The sequence below is a fragment of the Rhinoraja longicauda genome, chromosome 12, assembly GCF_053455715.1.
Source record: "Rhinoraja longicauda isolate Sanriku21f chromosome 12, sRhiLon1.1, whole genome shotgun sequence".
NCBI lineage: Eukaryota > Metazoa > Chordata > Chondrichthyes > Rajiformes > Arhynchobatidae > Rhinoraja > Rhinoraja longicauda.
Genome location: NC_135964.1, coordinates 35,356,540 through 35,373,362, shown reverse-complemented (window position 1 = coordinate 35,373,362; position 16,823 = coordinate 35,356,540). Strand labels below are relative to the sequence as shown.

General features: G+C 45.4%; 1 protein-coding gene across 1 annotated transcript in view; it reads right to left on the bottom strand.

Moving 5' to 3' along the window:
- Nucleotides 1–16,823, bottom strand: part of LOC144598899 (sex comb on midleg-like protein 2) — a 99,106-nt gene that overhangs the window by 67,737 nt on the left and 14,546 nt on the right. The window contains 3 exon segments of the mRNA XM_078409471.1: nt 5,193–5,214; nt 6,561–6,629; nt 11,460–11,554. Coding sequence (XP_078265597.1) covers nt 5,193–5,214; nt 6,561–6,629; nt 11,460–11,525 — 157 coding nt within the window. The 5' untranslated portion in view covers nt 11,526–11,554.

The following is a 16,823-nucleotide window of genomic DNA, read 5'->3' as shown; positions in this document are numbered from 1 at the left end:
CACCCATTCCTTCTCTCCCGAGATGCTGCCTGACCTGCTGAGTTATTCCAGCATTTTGTGAATAAATACCTTCGATTTGTACCAGCATCTGCAGTTGTTTTCTTATATTACAGTACAACACTAGTCGCTCTCCAGTCTTCCGGAACTCCACCTGCGGTTAAAGACGTGCAAATCTCTGCAATTGCCTTCACAATTTCTTTCCTAGCTTCCCAAGTCCACGGCCGCACTTGGTCAGGCCCTGGAGATTTATCCACCTTAAATGTACTTTTAAGATTCAATAGACAATAGGTGCAGGAGGAGGCCATGCAGCCCTTCGAGCCAGCACCGCCATTCAATGTGATCATGGCTGATCATTCTCAATCAGTACCCCGTTCTTGCCTTCTCCCCATACCCCCTGACTCCGCTATCCTTAAGAGCTCTATCCAGCTCTCTCTTGAATGCATTCAGAGAATTGGCCTCCACTGCCTTCTGAGGCAGAGAATTCCACAGATTCACAACTCTGACTGAAAAAGTTTTTCCTCATCTCAATTCTAAATGGCCTACCCCTTATTCTTAAACTGTGGCCCCTTGTTCTGGACTCCCCCAACATTGGGAACATGTTTCCTGCCTCTAACGTGTCCAACCCCTTAATAATCTTATACGTTTCGATATTGCCTATGACATCACACATATTTCCTTTCTTCCATGATCTACTCCTCAGTAAAAATTGATATAATAAATTAAAAACCTTACCCATCCCCTCCAGCTCTACATGCAGATGGCCATGCTGATATTTAAGGGGACCAATTCTCTCCTCAGCCACCCTTTTGCTCTTAATTGGATATTAGGGAAGTTAAAATCTCCCACTAATATCACATTATTATTCTTACAGCTATCTGTGATACCCCCACACATCTGCTGCTCTAATTTCTGCTGAGTACAAGCCCCCCCCCCCCCCAAGAATATCTCTCTAAGCACTGTTGTTGCGTCCTTCCTCATCAAAAAGATACCCCCTTCTCATAACTGTACTTCTATCAGACCCTTAATCTGTACCCCGGTATATTGAACTGTCAGTCTTGTCCTTTCAGCCATGTTTCAGTTGTGGTTATTATATCCTAGACTCAAAGTCATAAGGAATAGGTGTAAAATTAGGCCATTCGGGCCATCAAGTAAGTCTACTCTGCCATTCAATCATGGCTGATTTCTCTCCCTTCTAACCCCATTCTTCTGGCTTCTCCCCATAACCTCGGACACCCGTACTAATCAAAAACCTATCTCTGCCTTAAAAATATCCACTGACTTGGCCTCCACAGCCTTCTATGGCAAAGAATTCCACAGATTCACCACCCTCTGACTAAAGACATTTCTCCTCATGTCCTTCCTAAAGGAGCATCCTTTAATTCTGAAGCTATGACCTTTAGTCCTAGACTCTCCCACTCGTGGAAACATCCTCTCCACATCCACTCGATCCAAGCCTTTCACTGTTCTGTATGTTTTAAGGAGGTCCCCCCCTCATTCTTCTAAACTCCAGCAAGTACCGGCCCAGTGCCGACAAACGCTCATCACAGGTTAACCTACTCATTCCTGGAATCATTCTTGTAAACCTCCTGGACTCTCTCCAGAGCTAGCACATCCTTCCTCAGATATGGTACCCGTGAGCCAATCCACACTGAGTTTACCCGTCACTTTACCCGTTTAGACTTTTGCATTGAAAAAAAAATTAAACCATCGGTCTTTCCTCTTTACTGTGCCATCCTGTTTACTAAAGTTGCTCTCTTTGCCTAATGTATTTGACCCCAACTTGTCACCCGACTCATTTCCACTCAGGGAAATGTCTTGGTTACAGCCATTGTCTCTCTGGTCTGTCCCCTAACTTTCGAGTCTCCTATTATTATCACACTGACTGATTTCACCTTTCTCTGCTGAGACACAGAGACCGTTACAGCAAAACTGGCCTAGCTGTTGCTGTTGCTACCAATTTCTGAAAAGGACATCACTCCTAACAGTATCCAAAGAGAGATAACTGTTACTCAGAGGAACAGCCATAGGAGAATTCTGCTCTGTCTCCCGACTCCTTTCACCTTCCCTGGTGGTCACCTAACTACCCGCCACCTGCACCTTTAGCATGACCGGCTCCCTAGAACTCCTATCTATGATGCTCCCAGCATCCCAAGTGATCCTGAGTGCATCTAACTCCAGTTCCTTGACACGGTCATTCAGCAGCTACAACTGGGCACACATCCCACAGATAAAATTTTGGCAGCAAGAAATAAACTTGACAAAGAATCAAGAGAAACAGCGTGTTTTATACATCTTTTATCATCCATTCTTAATGTACTGTGAACAATTTTGTTGTCAAAACTTAAGCCTGAAAGACAACAAAATTGAAATATTAAATTAGGCTATGTACATCAATACTAATGAATACTTAACATATACAACTTTTACATTTATTATTAAAGTGGTTGCAAAAGGCCATAAACATCCGTTCCTGATATTTCACTTACAAAACTGAACTCAATCTTCATTTGTAATTTAGATGGTGAAGCAACACTGTGAATGAGTGTTCAACTCGCAGATGTTGCAACAACCTTCTCTTATATACTTACATTTCCAAAGGCAGTTATTACAAAAGATCATGAACCAAATCTATTGGCTCTGAACATAAATGCCAACAGCCCACATTCAAAGAGTATGTTTATAAAAAACTAACTGTCGATAATGCTGTACTGTCACTCATTTACAAGAATTAATTTTGCAGTTATTTTCTCAAACAGAGGCTATATATTAATATATAACATGCGTATATGTGCACGTGCGCAATATATGTCTATATTCATGTTCTTGCAATCCTTCATATGAACACAAGATCGCTGCTAAACAAAACTGCTATTTAAAGTGAATAAAAAATTGATTGGTTACTAACCATTGATGCATCGCCAATTCAAAAGTCTCAAGAAATAAATGTCACACTGAAAATAAAGTACTTTGGGCATTTTTACATAAACTGCACAAACTTATTCATTTAGCCCTCTTTTTTCACACTACAATCCACCAAATTCAAAATAATGATCAAAATCCTCTTGACAGGATTTTTAATTTTAGCAACTTTACAGCAAGATCTGTCAAAAAGGTTACATCTTCTTCATATCATATGGAAAGACAACTCAACCACACAAACCCATGGTAAATGTGCAGCTCTGCCCAACCTACATAGAAATCAAAAACTGCAAGTGCTGGATATCAGACCAAAAATAAAAACAGCAAATCCTGAAAATCCAAACCAAAACAAATTTTGAACCCACTCAACAGATTGTTAATGAGCTTGGGGGAGGGCAATAACATACAGACACAAGAAATTACAGATCCTAGATCTTGAACAAAATACAGTGCTGGAGGAACTCCACGGGTCAGGCAGCATCTGTGGAGGGAATGGACAGACGACATTATGGTCGGGACCCTTCTTTAGACTGATACGGTAGGGAAGATAGATAGGGGGTGGGGCAAAGTCTGACAAGTGATAGGTGAATGCAAGGAGGGGGGCTTCGATAGGCAAAAGGATGAATGTGACAATGGCTAGAAGTAAAAGGAGATAAAATAAAGTGTCAGATAAGGCGAGAAAGGAGAAATATAATGCAAGGAGGGATATAGGGGAGAGGAAAAGGGGGGATCAAAGGGAAATAAGCTTTTTGGCTATGGAAGACGAGTGTACAGAGGAGGGGATAGGAACAGGATGGCTGGGGGATAGTAAACAATGTGTGCATTGGTGTTGGGGGGGGGTTATTTCTTGAGACTGGATAATTCAATGTTCATACTGTTCAGCTGTAAGCCACCTAAGTGGGATACGAGGTGCTGTTCCTCAGATTTGCTGTACAATTAACTGGACTAAATTTCCTTCCACCCTACCTCTTGCAATGAAGCCATCCCTTACTCCCAATTTTTCATTCACATCTGCTCCCAAGATGTGGCTTTCCATTCAAGATGTCCACATTCAGTGAATGTGGTTCCCCCTTTCGCCCCCTGCAGATGGGAGACACACCTGCATTCTGTTCTTGGTCTCCCTCCCCCCAGACAGAACAAGGATAGAGTTACCCTGGTCCTCAGCTTTCAAACCAGCAGCCTCGACAGCCAACACATTCTCTCACATTTCCACAACCTTCAATGTGATCCCACCACCAGTCAAATTGGCCTTCCCCACCCCTTTCTGCTTTCCATAGACATCACTCCCTCCCCAATCCCTTGGTTCACTCATCCCTTTCTACCCAGCCAGCTCCCTTTCCAGACAATTTTCCTGTCCCTATACCTCTCACTTCCATTCAGGGGGCCCAGTAGTGACCGGCGTAAGACTTCCCGGTGAGACAGTGGTTTATGTACACTTCCAAACCTTATCTACTGCATTTGTTTTTTAAATGGTCTCCTTTACATCAGCAAGACCAAGTGTAAACTAAACAACTGTTTTGCCAAACACCTGCCTCTAACCTCCAAGGTCAGTTGGATCTCCCAGTTGCCAACCATTCTAATTTCCCTTCCCATCTGCCAATCAAGCACCCTCACCTATATCCACTTATCACTGGCCACTTTTCCCATCCCCAACCTCTTTTCCAGCTTTCTCACCCCAACTCCAGCAGTCTGTAGGATCCTGACCTGAAATGCCTGTCCATTCCCTTCGCAGATGCTGGCTAACCTACTGAGTTTCTCCAGCACTTTGTATTTTTTTTGTAGAGAGCAATGTAGTTCACATACAGACCAGGACAATTACCAATTCTAAAAAGCAGATAAAATAAAAATTTTAAAAAGCATATTTGTACATACTTGCACAGGGTGAAATTAGAAAGGCCTGTGAGCTTAAAAAGGAAATAGATTTTAAAAAGGCTAGTGATATTAACACAAGACAATATGAAGCATAATAAAACTTTACTGTATGTTGACCAACTGATATCCCACTGTGATTTACAGCCAGTTATGTACTTTTCACGTGTGGTCACCGTTATAATGTAGGAAAATAAACAGCCAACTTGTGCAAAAAAAGCTCATATAAACAGAAATGTGATAATGACCAATAAAACAAGTAGAAATGGCAATAGGGAAAGCTAGCAATGCAGAACAGGCTTGGAAAATGAAAAGCAAAATAGCATGCCAGCAACACAAAGGTGCAGAAGGCTCCACCAGTTCAGCGTTCTGACAGAGGGTTCCCACCTCAAGCACCAACTCACCTCCCCGAAATGCCAGCATCTCCTGCCACAGAGAAAGTGCGATTTTAAGTTTAGTCAGAAATTAGTGGTCAGTATTAATTTGAGGTCCAGCAAATTTTTCATTTGGCAACAGTAATAACTCGCACACAAAGCTCATTTCACTATTTTTTAGTTATTTATAATTTCCCAAACTGGTTTTCATCCTCTTAACAAATACAGCAATACCCTTAGATTAAAAAAAGCGGAAGTAACTAATTGCTCTGTGAACCTCTGTCATTATTAATTCAGTCACCAAATATAAATTCACTAAATCCCTATAAAAGTTATTAAATACTTTTCAATTACTTTAGTATAAGAAAATAACTGCAGATGCTGGTACAAATCAAAGGTATTTATTCACAAAATGCTGGAGTAACTCAGCAGGTCAGGCAGCATCTCAGGAGAGAAGGAATGGGTGACATTTCAGGTCGAGACCCTTCTTCAGACTGACGTCAGGGGGACGACAAAGGAAGGATATAGGTGGAGACAGGAAGATAGAGGGAGATCTGGGAAGGGGGAGGGGAAGAGAGGGACAGAGGAACTATCTAAAGTTGGAGAAGTCGATGTTCATACCACTGGGCTGCAAGCTGCCCAGGCGAAATATGAGGTGCTGTTCCTCCAATTTCCGGTGGGCCTCACTATGGCACTGGAGGAGGCCCATGACAGAAAGGTCAGACTGGGAATGGGAGGGGGAGTTGAAGTGCTCGGCCACCGGGAGACCAGTTTGGCCAACGCGGACCGAGCGCAGGTGTTGAGCGAATCGATCGCCGAGCCTGCGCTTGGTTTCGCCGATGTAATTAAGTTGACATCTGAAGCAGCGGATGCAATAGACGAGGTTGGAGGAGGTGCAGGTGAACCTCTGTTTCACCTGGAAAGACTTTAAGCGAGTTAAAATAACAGCTTTTTGTACTCTTAACTCAAAGTTGAAGCAATCTGACAAATGCATCCTTTCTAACACTACTGGTCATGTCTGTGGCGAATCACGATAATAGATGCCTGGAAGTTCACAGGCTCAATCTCTACTGGAAATTCTCTAAATACTTTCATTCACTTGAAGTAAACACTCAAACAACATCTTTAATAAAGGAATCCAGAAATTTTATTTCAACAAGTTTTACTGATCGCATGCATAATACAGAATAATACACAAGGTTATAACATTGAATATAATAGCATTTTCAAGCCAAGCCATGAAATGTGAATACTAAAGCAAAAGAGAAAATACATTTTAATCAAATAATATTTTTAACATAATAATACAATCTTAAATGGTGCAAAAGTGCACAGAATAAATCAGGTATTTTTCTAGCACGATTATATATGCTACTTTCCCTAATGTAAGGCACTTACCATTGCTCTTAACAGAATTATTTGGTAACTGATTCCTCCCAGATTTTTCTTTACGGCTTTCCTTTGAATCTAAAAGTAAGTGTAAATATGCTGCTTTAAATACATTAACTATATTTGCAGAAGAATAAGCACATTAGGTATGTGAAGAGGAAAAAAATAGTCAAGGCAAATATGGGTCCCTTGAAGACAGAAGCAGGGGAATTTATTATGGGGAACAAGGCAGACGATTTGAACCGGTACTTTGGATCTGTCTTCACTAAGGAAGATAAAATCTCCCAGATGGTCTAGTGGCCAGAGATCCTAGGGTGACTGAGGAACTGAAGGAGATTCACATTAGGCAGGAAATGGTGTTGGGTAGACTGATGGGACTTAAGGCTGATAAATCCCCAGGGTCTGATGGTCTGCATCCCAGGCTAGTTAAGAAGGTGGCTCTAGAAATTGTGGACGCATTGGTGATCATTTTCCAATGTTCTATAGATTCAGGATCAGTTCCTGTGGATTGGAGGGTAGCTAATGTTATCCCACTTTTTAAGAAAGGAGGGGAGAGAAAACGGGAAATTATAGACCAGTTAGTTTGACATCAGTGGTGGGGAAGATGCTGGAGTCAATTATAAAAGACGAAATTTCGGAGCATTTGGATAGCAGTAACAGGATCGTTCCGAGTCAGCATAGATTTACGAAGGGGAAATCATGCTTGACTAATCTTCGGGAATTTTTTGAGGATGTAACTAGGAAAATTGACAGAGGAGAGTCGGTGGTTGTGGTATACCTCGACTTTCAGAAAGCCTTCGACAAGGTCCCACATAAGAGATTAGTGGGCAAAATTAGAGCACATGGTATTGGGGGCAGGGTACTGACATGGATAGAAAATTGGTTGGCAGACAGAAAGCAAAGAGTGGGGATAAATGGGTCCCTTTCAGAATGGCAGGCAGTGACTAGTGGGGTACCGCAAGGCTCGGTACTGGGACCGCAGCTATTTACAATATACATTAATGACTTGGATGAAGGGATTAAAAGTATCATTAGCAAATTTTCAGATGATACAAAGCTGGGTGGTAGTGTGAACTGTGAGGAAGATGCTACGAGGTTGCTGGGTGACTTGGACAGGTTGTGTGAGTGGACGGATGCATGGCAGATGCAGTTTAATGTGGATAAGTGCGAGGTTATCCACTTTGGTGGTGAGAATAGGAAGGCAGATTATTATCTGAATGGTATCAAGTTAGGAAAAGGGGACGTTCAACAAGATCTGGGTGTCCTAGTGCATCAGTCACTGAAAGGAAGCATGCAGATACAGCAGGCAGTGAAGAAAGCCAATGGAATGTTGGCCTTCATAACAAGAGGAATATACTAGGTTGTCCCGGAATGGCGAAGATGCTGGAGTCAATTATAAAAGATGAAATTGCAGAACATTTGGATAGCAGTAACAGGAGAGTGGGGTTGGGGAGAAGGGAAGAGTAGCAGTGGGGGAGAGTGGGGGTGGGGAGGAGGGAAGATTGGGGGTGGGGGAGAGGGGTGCGGGCAGGGAGAGTGGGGGTGGGGAGGAGGGCAGGGTGGGGGTGGGGAGAAGGGAAGAGGGGGGTGGGGAGGAGGGAAGATTGGGGGTGTGGGGAGAGTGGGGTGCGGGCAGGGAGAGTGAAGGTAGGGGAGGGGGGAATAGGGTTAGGGAAGGGGAAATGATGTGGAGGCAGGGCTGGGGGAAGTGGGGGTGGGGCAAGGGGGGGTGGGGCAAGGAGGGGTGGGGCAAGGCGGGGTGGGGCAAGGCGGGGTGGGGCAAGGGGGTGGTGGGGCAAGTTGGGGTGGGGCAAGTGGGGGTGGGGCAAGTGGGGGTGGGTCAGTGGTGGGGAGGAGGAGGGATAAGGAGGATTGAGTGGGGGGGGTTGAGGGTGCTACAATACAGGAGACCTTTGGGTCCAAGGCTCACTCACTCACCTTCCCTTCTCCCCGTCCCCCCTCTACGTGGAATGGCCCCAACGGGTCCACTTGGTCTAGTATATATTAATGATTTGGATGATGGAATTAGAAGTAACACTAGCACGTTTGCAGATGACACAAAGCTGGGTGGCAGTGTGAACTGCGAAGAGTATGTTAGGAGGTTGCAGGGTGACTTGGACAGGTGCAGTGAGTGGGCAGATGCATGGCAGATGCAGTATAAGAATGTAGATGAATGTGAGGTTATCCACTTTGGTGGCAAAAATAAGGAAGCAGATTATCTCAATGGTGTCAGATTAGATAAAGGGGAATTGCAACGAGACCCGAGTGTCCTTGTACACCTGTCACTGAAATTAAGCGTGTAGGTACAGCAGGCAATGAAGAAAGCTAATGGCATGTTGGCCTTCATAACGAGAGGATTTGAGTATGGGAGTAAAGAGGTCCTTCTGCAGTTGTATAGGGCCCTGGTGAGACCACATCTGGAGTATTGTGTGCAGTTTTGGTCTCCTAATTTGAGGAAGGACATCCTTGTTATTGAGACAGTGCATCGTAGGTTCACAAGGTTAATCCCTGGAATGGAGGGACTGTCATATGAGGAAAGATTGGAAAGACTGGGCATGCATTCACTGGAGTTTAGAAGGATGAGAGGGGATCTTATTGAAACATATAAAATTATAAAAGGACTGGACAAGCTAGATGCAGGAAATTTTTTCCCAATGTTGGGGGAGTCCAGAACCAGGGGCCACAGAATAAAGGGGAGGCCATTTAAAACTGAGATGAGAAGAAACTTTTTCACCCAGAGAGTTGTGAAGGCAGTGGAGGCCAATTCACTGGATGAATTTAAAGGAGAGTTCTGGGGGTTAGTGGAATCAAGGGATATGGGGAGAAGCCAGGCACAGGTTACTGATTGTGGATGATGAGCCATGATTACAATGAATGGCGGTGCTGGCTCGAAAGGCCGAATGGCCTCCTCCTGCACCTTTTTTCTATGTTTCTATGAGTTGGTGAGTGCGGGAGAATGGGGGGATGAAGTCGGTGAGTGAGGGGTGGAGTGGGTGAGCGGGGAGAGGGGGATGGAGTGGGTAAGGGAGGGGGTGGAGTGAGTGAGGGAGGTGGAGTGGGTGAGGGAGGGGGGGTGGAGTGGGTGAATGGGGGGAGGGGGGAGTGGGTAGGGGAGGGGGGTAGAGTGGGTGAGTGGGAGGAAGGAGTGGGGGGATGGAGTGGGTGAGCGGGGGGGAGGGAGATGGAATGGGTGAGTGGGGGGATGGAGAGGGGAGGGGGATGTAGTGGGTGGGGGGATGGAGTGGGTGGAGGGGATGACAAGAACGTCAGGGGAGGATGGGGGGGAGAAGGAAGGGGGGATGGAGTGAGTGAAGGAGGGGATGGAGTGAGTGAGGGGGGAAGTAGGGGGGTAAGGAAAGAGGGGGGCATGGAGTGGGGGGGGAAATGGAGTGGGTCAACTTCAGCGCATGCCCAGTTGGGGGGGAAAGTTGCCATGTTGTCTTCAGCTCCGGTGCATGCATGGTTGGGGGAGGGTTGCCATTTTGCGTTCTGCTCCGACCACACGTTCGATGCCCATTTGGTCCGGGTCCCACGTGGGGGGCAGCGCCGGCACTCCCCGCTCTGATTTCTCGCCGGCGCGTCCTGATTTGCTCCTGCCGCTCATCCCCACATGAAGTCCATTGATTGGCTCCAACCTCCCGTTCAACTCCAGGTTGGTCCGGGTCCCACGCGAGGTGCGCGGTGGGGGGGAGTGGCGGGGGGATGAGGGGGGGCGGCGGGGGGATGGGGGGGATGAGGCGGGGGGGCGGGGCGGGGGAGGGGGAGGGGGGAGCGGCGGGGGAGGGGGGAGCGGCGGGGAGGGGGGAACGGCGGGGAGGGGGGAACGGCGGGGGAGGGGGAACGGCGGGGGAGGGGGGAACGGCGGGGGAGGGGGGAACGGCGGGGGAGGGGGAATGGCGGGGGAGGGGGAGTAGTGGGAAAGAGGAGGGGGGATAATGGGGGATTGAGTGGGGGGGTGGGGGGTGAGGGTCCAAGACCATTACAGGAGAGGCTTTCAGTCCAAGGTTCGCTCTGGCTGCAGAGCTGGCGCCACGGGGCCGAGGTGGATAGCACCCTCTCTTCTTCCCTGTCCGCCCTCTACGAGGAATGGGCCCAACGGGCCCACTTGGTCTGGTACATATTACTAAAACTCTCATCTTGTATGAATACATGTTCCGGAAATACAGCCAAAACGGTACACGATGTCGCAACAATTTTAGGGGCACCTTACCCACCATTCGCCTGCGGTGTGCTGTATCAAGTTTTGTTATATTTAAAAAGTTATTCACTTGATAAACTTTAATAAATGTACTCCCACTTGCCGGGTCCGGCAGCTGCACCTGCGCAGTTGGGGGAGGGTTGCCGGAGTTGCCTGCACCGGGAGGACCGGTGCCCGTCCCGGTGTGCCCTGCGCCTGACCTTCCTCCCGTTTTGCAGTGCGTCGGCAGAGAGAAGATCAAAGAAGATGGCCGCCGGCAGGACAAACATGGGGTAGCGCCTTGCGGTCACTCTCCTACTGCTGGCCGCCGGGATTAGTGGCTCCCTCTCCCCTTTACTCTCTTCCCTCGCCCGCCCCCGGGGGAGACTCCCCAGCCGCCACAGCCTCGGATATACCCTGGGATCTTGCTGTGCACTTTTGGAGTGGGGTGGAGGATGCTGGACCAATGCAGGAGAGATTTGGACCCTTCGGATCCACGGGTCGTCTTGTATATGTATATAAATATATATGGAATTGAATATAACATAAATCAAAAACAAATGAAATTAGCATAATGCTGGACAGCTACAACATATGCAGTCTCTTGTAACTCCAAAAACAAATATTACTACTCACTTCTTTCAACCATTTAGTTTGTCTTGCAGTTCCATGCTCTAACTCTACCGGCTAGATGACATACCAGGTAAATGGTTCAAACTGATCAGGCCTACCTTTAGTTGACGAAATCCTCCCCATAACGGATCCTGCACAAACTGTTCCACACAACACAACTGCATCAACTTCTCTCTTTTAAAAGGATAATTTCCTGCAAAGAATTACAAAACAAATATCCAGATGACAAGAGGGTACAAGTTATAAAACTAGAAAGATAGCAATAACCAATAGGTCAGTAGCATCTGTGACAAAACAGTGCAAAACATTGCCAGCCTGTAAAGAAGTGTTTTTCGAATTAACCCATTGAGAACAGAGCTTTTTTTTTTTACATTGTACACTTCAAAGATTGACTATTTTCCAGGAAGTTAGGAAACCTTTTTTAACATTCTTGCTTCCATCTTGGAGGAGAATCAATAATCTCCCTTTTTTCATATAAACCTTTTCAACATACAGACCAATACAAGTATGTTACTCCATACTTTCTTTGAATGGTTGAGACTACATCGTGAAAACACATAAAAATGACACTGAATCTGAAGTGACAGCACAAGAGATCTGCATGGGAAGGAAATTCAAAAATTCACCCAACCATGTCAATTGTACGCAACAGCATCTAATATATTGTATACCCAACCATCACCAGAAAAGTAAATCTCAAAATGTTTATTAATCTTCTTGAGGATCAAATAGATTGAAAGTATTTTCAGCCAACATGGCTCGACCCAAAACGTCATCCATTCTTTCTATCCAGAGATGCTGCCTGTCCTGCGGAGTTACTCCAGCATTTTATGAATATTTTCAGCAATACTGATTCAAAGTGGCATGAGCCAATATGTTTTACCAGAATAAGTGGATAATCCAAAACTGACATATAGTTCGGTCCCATCAGACTTTGGTTACATAGTTCATCTCTTTGTTGTTCTCTAACTGCCACACAACACATGCAGACTCAATGAACAGCATTTTTGGGTAAAAAAAAATGGTGCAGTGATCCACCAGCTGTACTTTCCATACAACTCAATTTTCCAGAATCAGGAAAATCCACCACCCTTTGTTGTCATCCTTAATTGCTCTTGAAGTGATGGTGAGCCACTTCAAACTGCTGCAGTCCTTCATGGGAAGGTGCTGCTATAGTGCTGTCGGGTAAAATAAGCACTAGGATTTACAGCTACCAAAGACAAAGGTACAAACATTTATTTCTAAGGCATCATGAAATACAATCGCAATAGTTAAGCAACATTCAGACAGGTAAATGGATAGGACAGGTTTAGAGGGGCCAAACAGGGGGGAGGTGGCACGAGTGGAGATGGGACAAGTTGGCCGGTGTGGACAAGTTGGGCCAAAGGGTATACTTCCACGCTGCAAACCTCCAACTCTACATATACAATTTGAATGGAATTTGCAGGTGATGACTCTCTGCAACTGCTGCCCTTGTTCTCGATAGTGGGTGCCATTAATATGTTAGAATATTCTTAAGTAATTTTACAGTATTTTGTAGATGGTATGTTGCACTCATGCAGTGTTAAAAACATTTATCCAGACACAAGGAAAATATTTCACATTCCTCACTTGTGCCCGGTAGATAATGGAAGGACTTTGGGGTGTAAGAAAGAGATCTGCATGGGAACGAAATTCAAAAATTCACCGAACCATGTCAATTGGTACCATACCAAGGTAAACTAGCCAATAATATAAAGCAGGATAGTAAAAGCTTTTTTAGGTATGTAAAGAGGAAAAAGATAGTCAAGGCAAATGTGGGTCCCTTGAAGACAGAAGCAGGGGAATGTATTATGGGGAACAAGGAAATGGCAGACGAGTTGAACCGGTACTTTGGATCTGTCTTCACTAAAGAAGATACAAGCAATCTCCCAGATGTTCTAATGGCCAGAGATCCTAGGGTGACGGAGGAACTGAAGGAAATCCACATTAGGCAGGAAATGGTGTTGGGTAGACTGATGGGACTGAAGGCTGATAAATCTCCAGGGCCTGATGGTCTGCATCCCAGAGTACTTAAGGAGGTGGCACTAGAAATTGTGGACGCATTGTTGATCATTTTCCAATGTTCTATAGATTCAGGATCAGTTCCTGTGGATTGGAGGGTAGCTAATGTTGTCCCACAACTTTAAGAAAGGAGGGAGAGGGAAAACGGGAAATTATAGACCAGTTAGTCTGACATCAGTGGTGGGGAAGATGCTGGAGTCAATTATAAAAGTCGAAATTGCGGAGCATTTGGATAGTAGTAACAGGATCGTTCCGAGTCAGCATGGATTTACGAAGGGGAAATCATGCTTGACTAATCTTCTGGCATTCTTTGAGGATGTAACTAGGAAAATTGACAGGGGAGAGCTGGTGGGTGTGGTGTACCTTGACTTTCAGGAAGCCTATGACAAGGATGCACATAGGAGATTAGTGGGCAAAATTAGAGCACATGGTATTGGAGGTAGGGTACTGACATGGATAGAAAATTGGTTGACAGACAGAAAGCAAAGAGTGGGGATAAATGGGTCCCTTTCAGAATGGCAGGCAGTAACTAGTGGGGTACCGCAAGGCTCAGTGCTGGGACCGCAGCTATTTACAATATACATTAATGACTTGGATGAAGGGATTAAAAGTACCATTAGCAAATTTGCAGATGATACAAAGCTGGGTGGTAGTGTGAACTGTGAGGAAAATGCTACGATGTTGCAGGGTGACTTGGACAGGTTGTGTGAGTGGGCGGATGCATGGCAGATGCAGTTTAATGTGGATAAGTGTGAGGTTATCCACTTTGGTGGTAAGAATAGGAAGGCAGAGTATTATCTGAATGGTGTCAAGTTAGGAAAAGGGGACATACAACGAGATCTGGGTGTCCCAGTGCATCAGTCACTGAAAGGAAGCATGCAGGTACAGCAGGCAGTGAAGAAAGCCAATGGAATGTTGGCCTTCATAACAAGAGAAGTTGAGTATAGGAGCAAAGAGGTCCTTCTGCAGTTGTACAGGGCCCTAGTGAGACCACACCTGGAGTACTGTGTGCAGTTTTGGTCTCCAAATTTGAGGAAGAATATTCTTGCTATTGAGGGCGTGCAGGTTTACTCGGTTAATTCCCGGAATGGAGGGACTGTCATATGTTGAAAGACTGGAGCAACTAGGCTTGAATACACTGGAATTTAGAAGGATGAGAGGAGATCTTACCGAAACATACAAGATTATTAAGGGGTTGGACACGTTAGAGGCAGGAAACATGTTCCCAATGTTGGGGGAGTCCAGAACAAGGGGCCACAGTTTAAGAATAAGGGGTAGGCCATTTAAAACTGAGATAAAGAAAAACCTTTTCAGTCAGAGAGTTGTAAATCTGTGGAATTATCTGCCTCAGAAGGCAGTGGAGGCCAATTCTCTGAATGCATTCAAGAGAGAGCTAGATAGAGCTCTTAAGGATAGCGGAGTCAGGGGGTATGGGGAGAAGGCAGGAACGGGGTACTGATTGAGAATGATCAGCCATGATCACATTGAGTGGCGGTGCTGGCTCGAAGGGCCAAATGGCCTCCTCCTGCACCGATTGTCTATAAATCATCTGTCACAGAAAACCCAGCCTCTGACCTGCTCGTGGTCCAGATGAGCTCCTGATCAATGGTGACCCTAGGACACTGTTAATGGGGAATTTGGTGATGGTAATGCCATTGAATGCAGAAGGTGGGTAGTTATCGATTCACTTGTTGGAAATGGTTATTGCCCAGCAACTAACCAGATGGAGCCCAAGCACTGTCTGGGACCTGGCATGTGCAGGGTTGGACTGCTTTATTTGCCATAGTGGCACAACAGGAAATCGAACAAGAACAAGATAATTTTGCTAGCTATTTCTCAGGAGCTCTCTGGTGAACTTTTTTAACAAGGCAATTATTTATTTTACAGCAAGGAATTCAAGTCCAGGAAAACATGGTGCACAAATGCATGCCAAATTAACAAAGAACTTCGAATATTGGTAATCTGGTCATGCCTAATCACATCAAATCTCTACATTTTAAATCACCAGCATCCCACTGTTCAGTGCTCTTCTTCATACATTCAAAAGCATGGTATAGACTTCAATTTGCAAATGGATATTAGCTCACACGTACGCCAAGCCAGAAGATACAAACTGCAAACCTTACGGATGAAGCAATGCACCTGATAGGTCAGTTGGTAGGATTTAAGTTGGACTAAGTGCAAATATTTTTAATTACCTGGTAGTCTATTTTAATAATTTAAAAGAACCTAGGAGATACTGGAAGTAATAGTCATTTATAAAAAAGCACTGCAGAATTTACTCATGACATTGATAAAAGATTATTCATAAACTTGTGGCGGCTCCCAAGGGTCGGGCCATACCACTACCGACCCCTCGGCACGGGAATGGACCAGTCCAGGGGGGCGGTCCTTTGCTATGGATACAAGGACAATGTTTTGGGCGCAAAGTCTTTCCAGCAGACTTGACCGGTCTGATAACCGTGAAATAAAACCGAACGTCCCGAAATACCCAGCTCATCGCCTTTCTTTCGACGCGCCACATTGGTGACCCCGAACAGTCCATTGATAGTATGATCACGTCGGGGTCACCAGGGCCGGCCGGAGGCTGTGTCAATTGACCACTTGACACAGACAGCAGAATTGACCATTGACAGCAGAAATATTAATGCATGCTCACAACACTTATAAAGCTGGAAAGAACAAGTAAACGCAAAACAAACCCTTGCTCACAAAATGAAGCACAAGATGAAGAAATATCTCAACATGCCATCAACCTCTCCAGCCCAAAGTCTAGATGTTCCCAAAAATTTGTCAGCTGATGTAACACTAATTCATATACCATATTCAACCCATTAAGTTTCCTCGTACATTAGATCACCAATCATTGCAAAACTGCAGATATCACCCATGCTGTGTCCATTACCAGAGTAAGAAGGTATATCTACACAATCCACCAATGATAGAAACATAGAAAATAGGTGCAGGAGTAGGCCATTCGGCCCTTCGAGCCTGCACCGCCATTCAATATGATCATGGCTGATCATCCAGCTCAGTAGCCTGTACCTGCCTTCTCTCCATACCCCCTGATCCCTTTAGCAAAAAGGGCCACATCTAACTCCCTCTTAAATATAGCCAATGAACTGGCCTCAACTACCTTCTGTGGCGGAGAATTCCACAGACTCACCACTCTCTGTGTGAAGAAATGTTTTCTCATCTCGGTCCTAAAAGACTTCCCCCTTATCCTTAAGCTGTGACCCCTGGTTCTGGGCTCCCCAATATCGGGAACAATCTTCCCGCATCTAGCCTCTCCAACCCCTTAAGAATTTTATATGTTTTTATAAGATCCCCCCTCAGTCTTCTAAATTCCAGCGAGTACAAGCCCAGTCTATCCAGTCTTTCCTCATATGAAAGTCCCGCCATCCCAGGAATCAATCTGG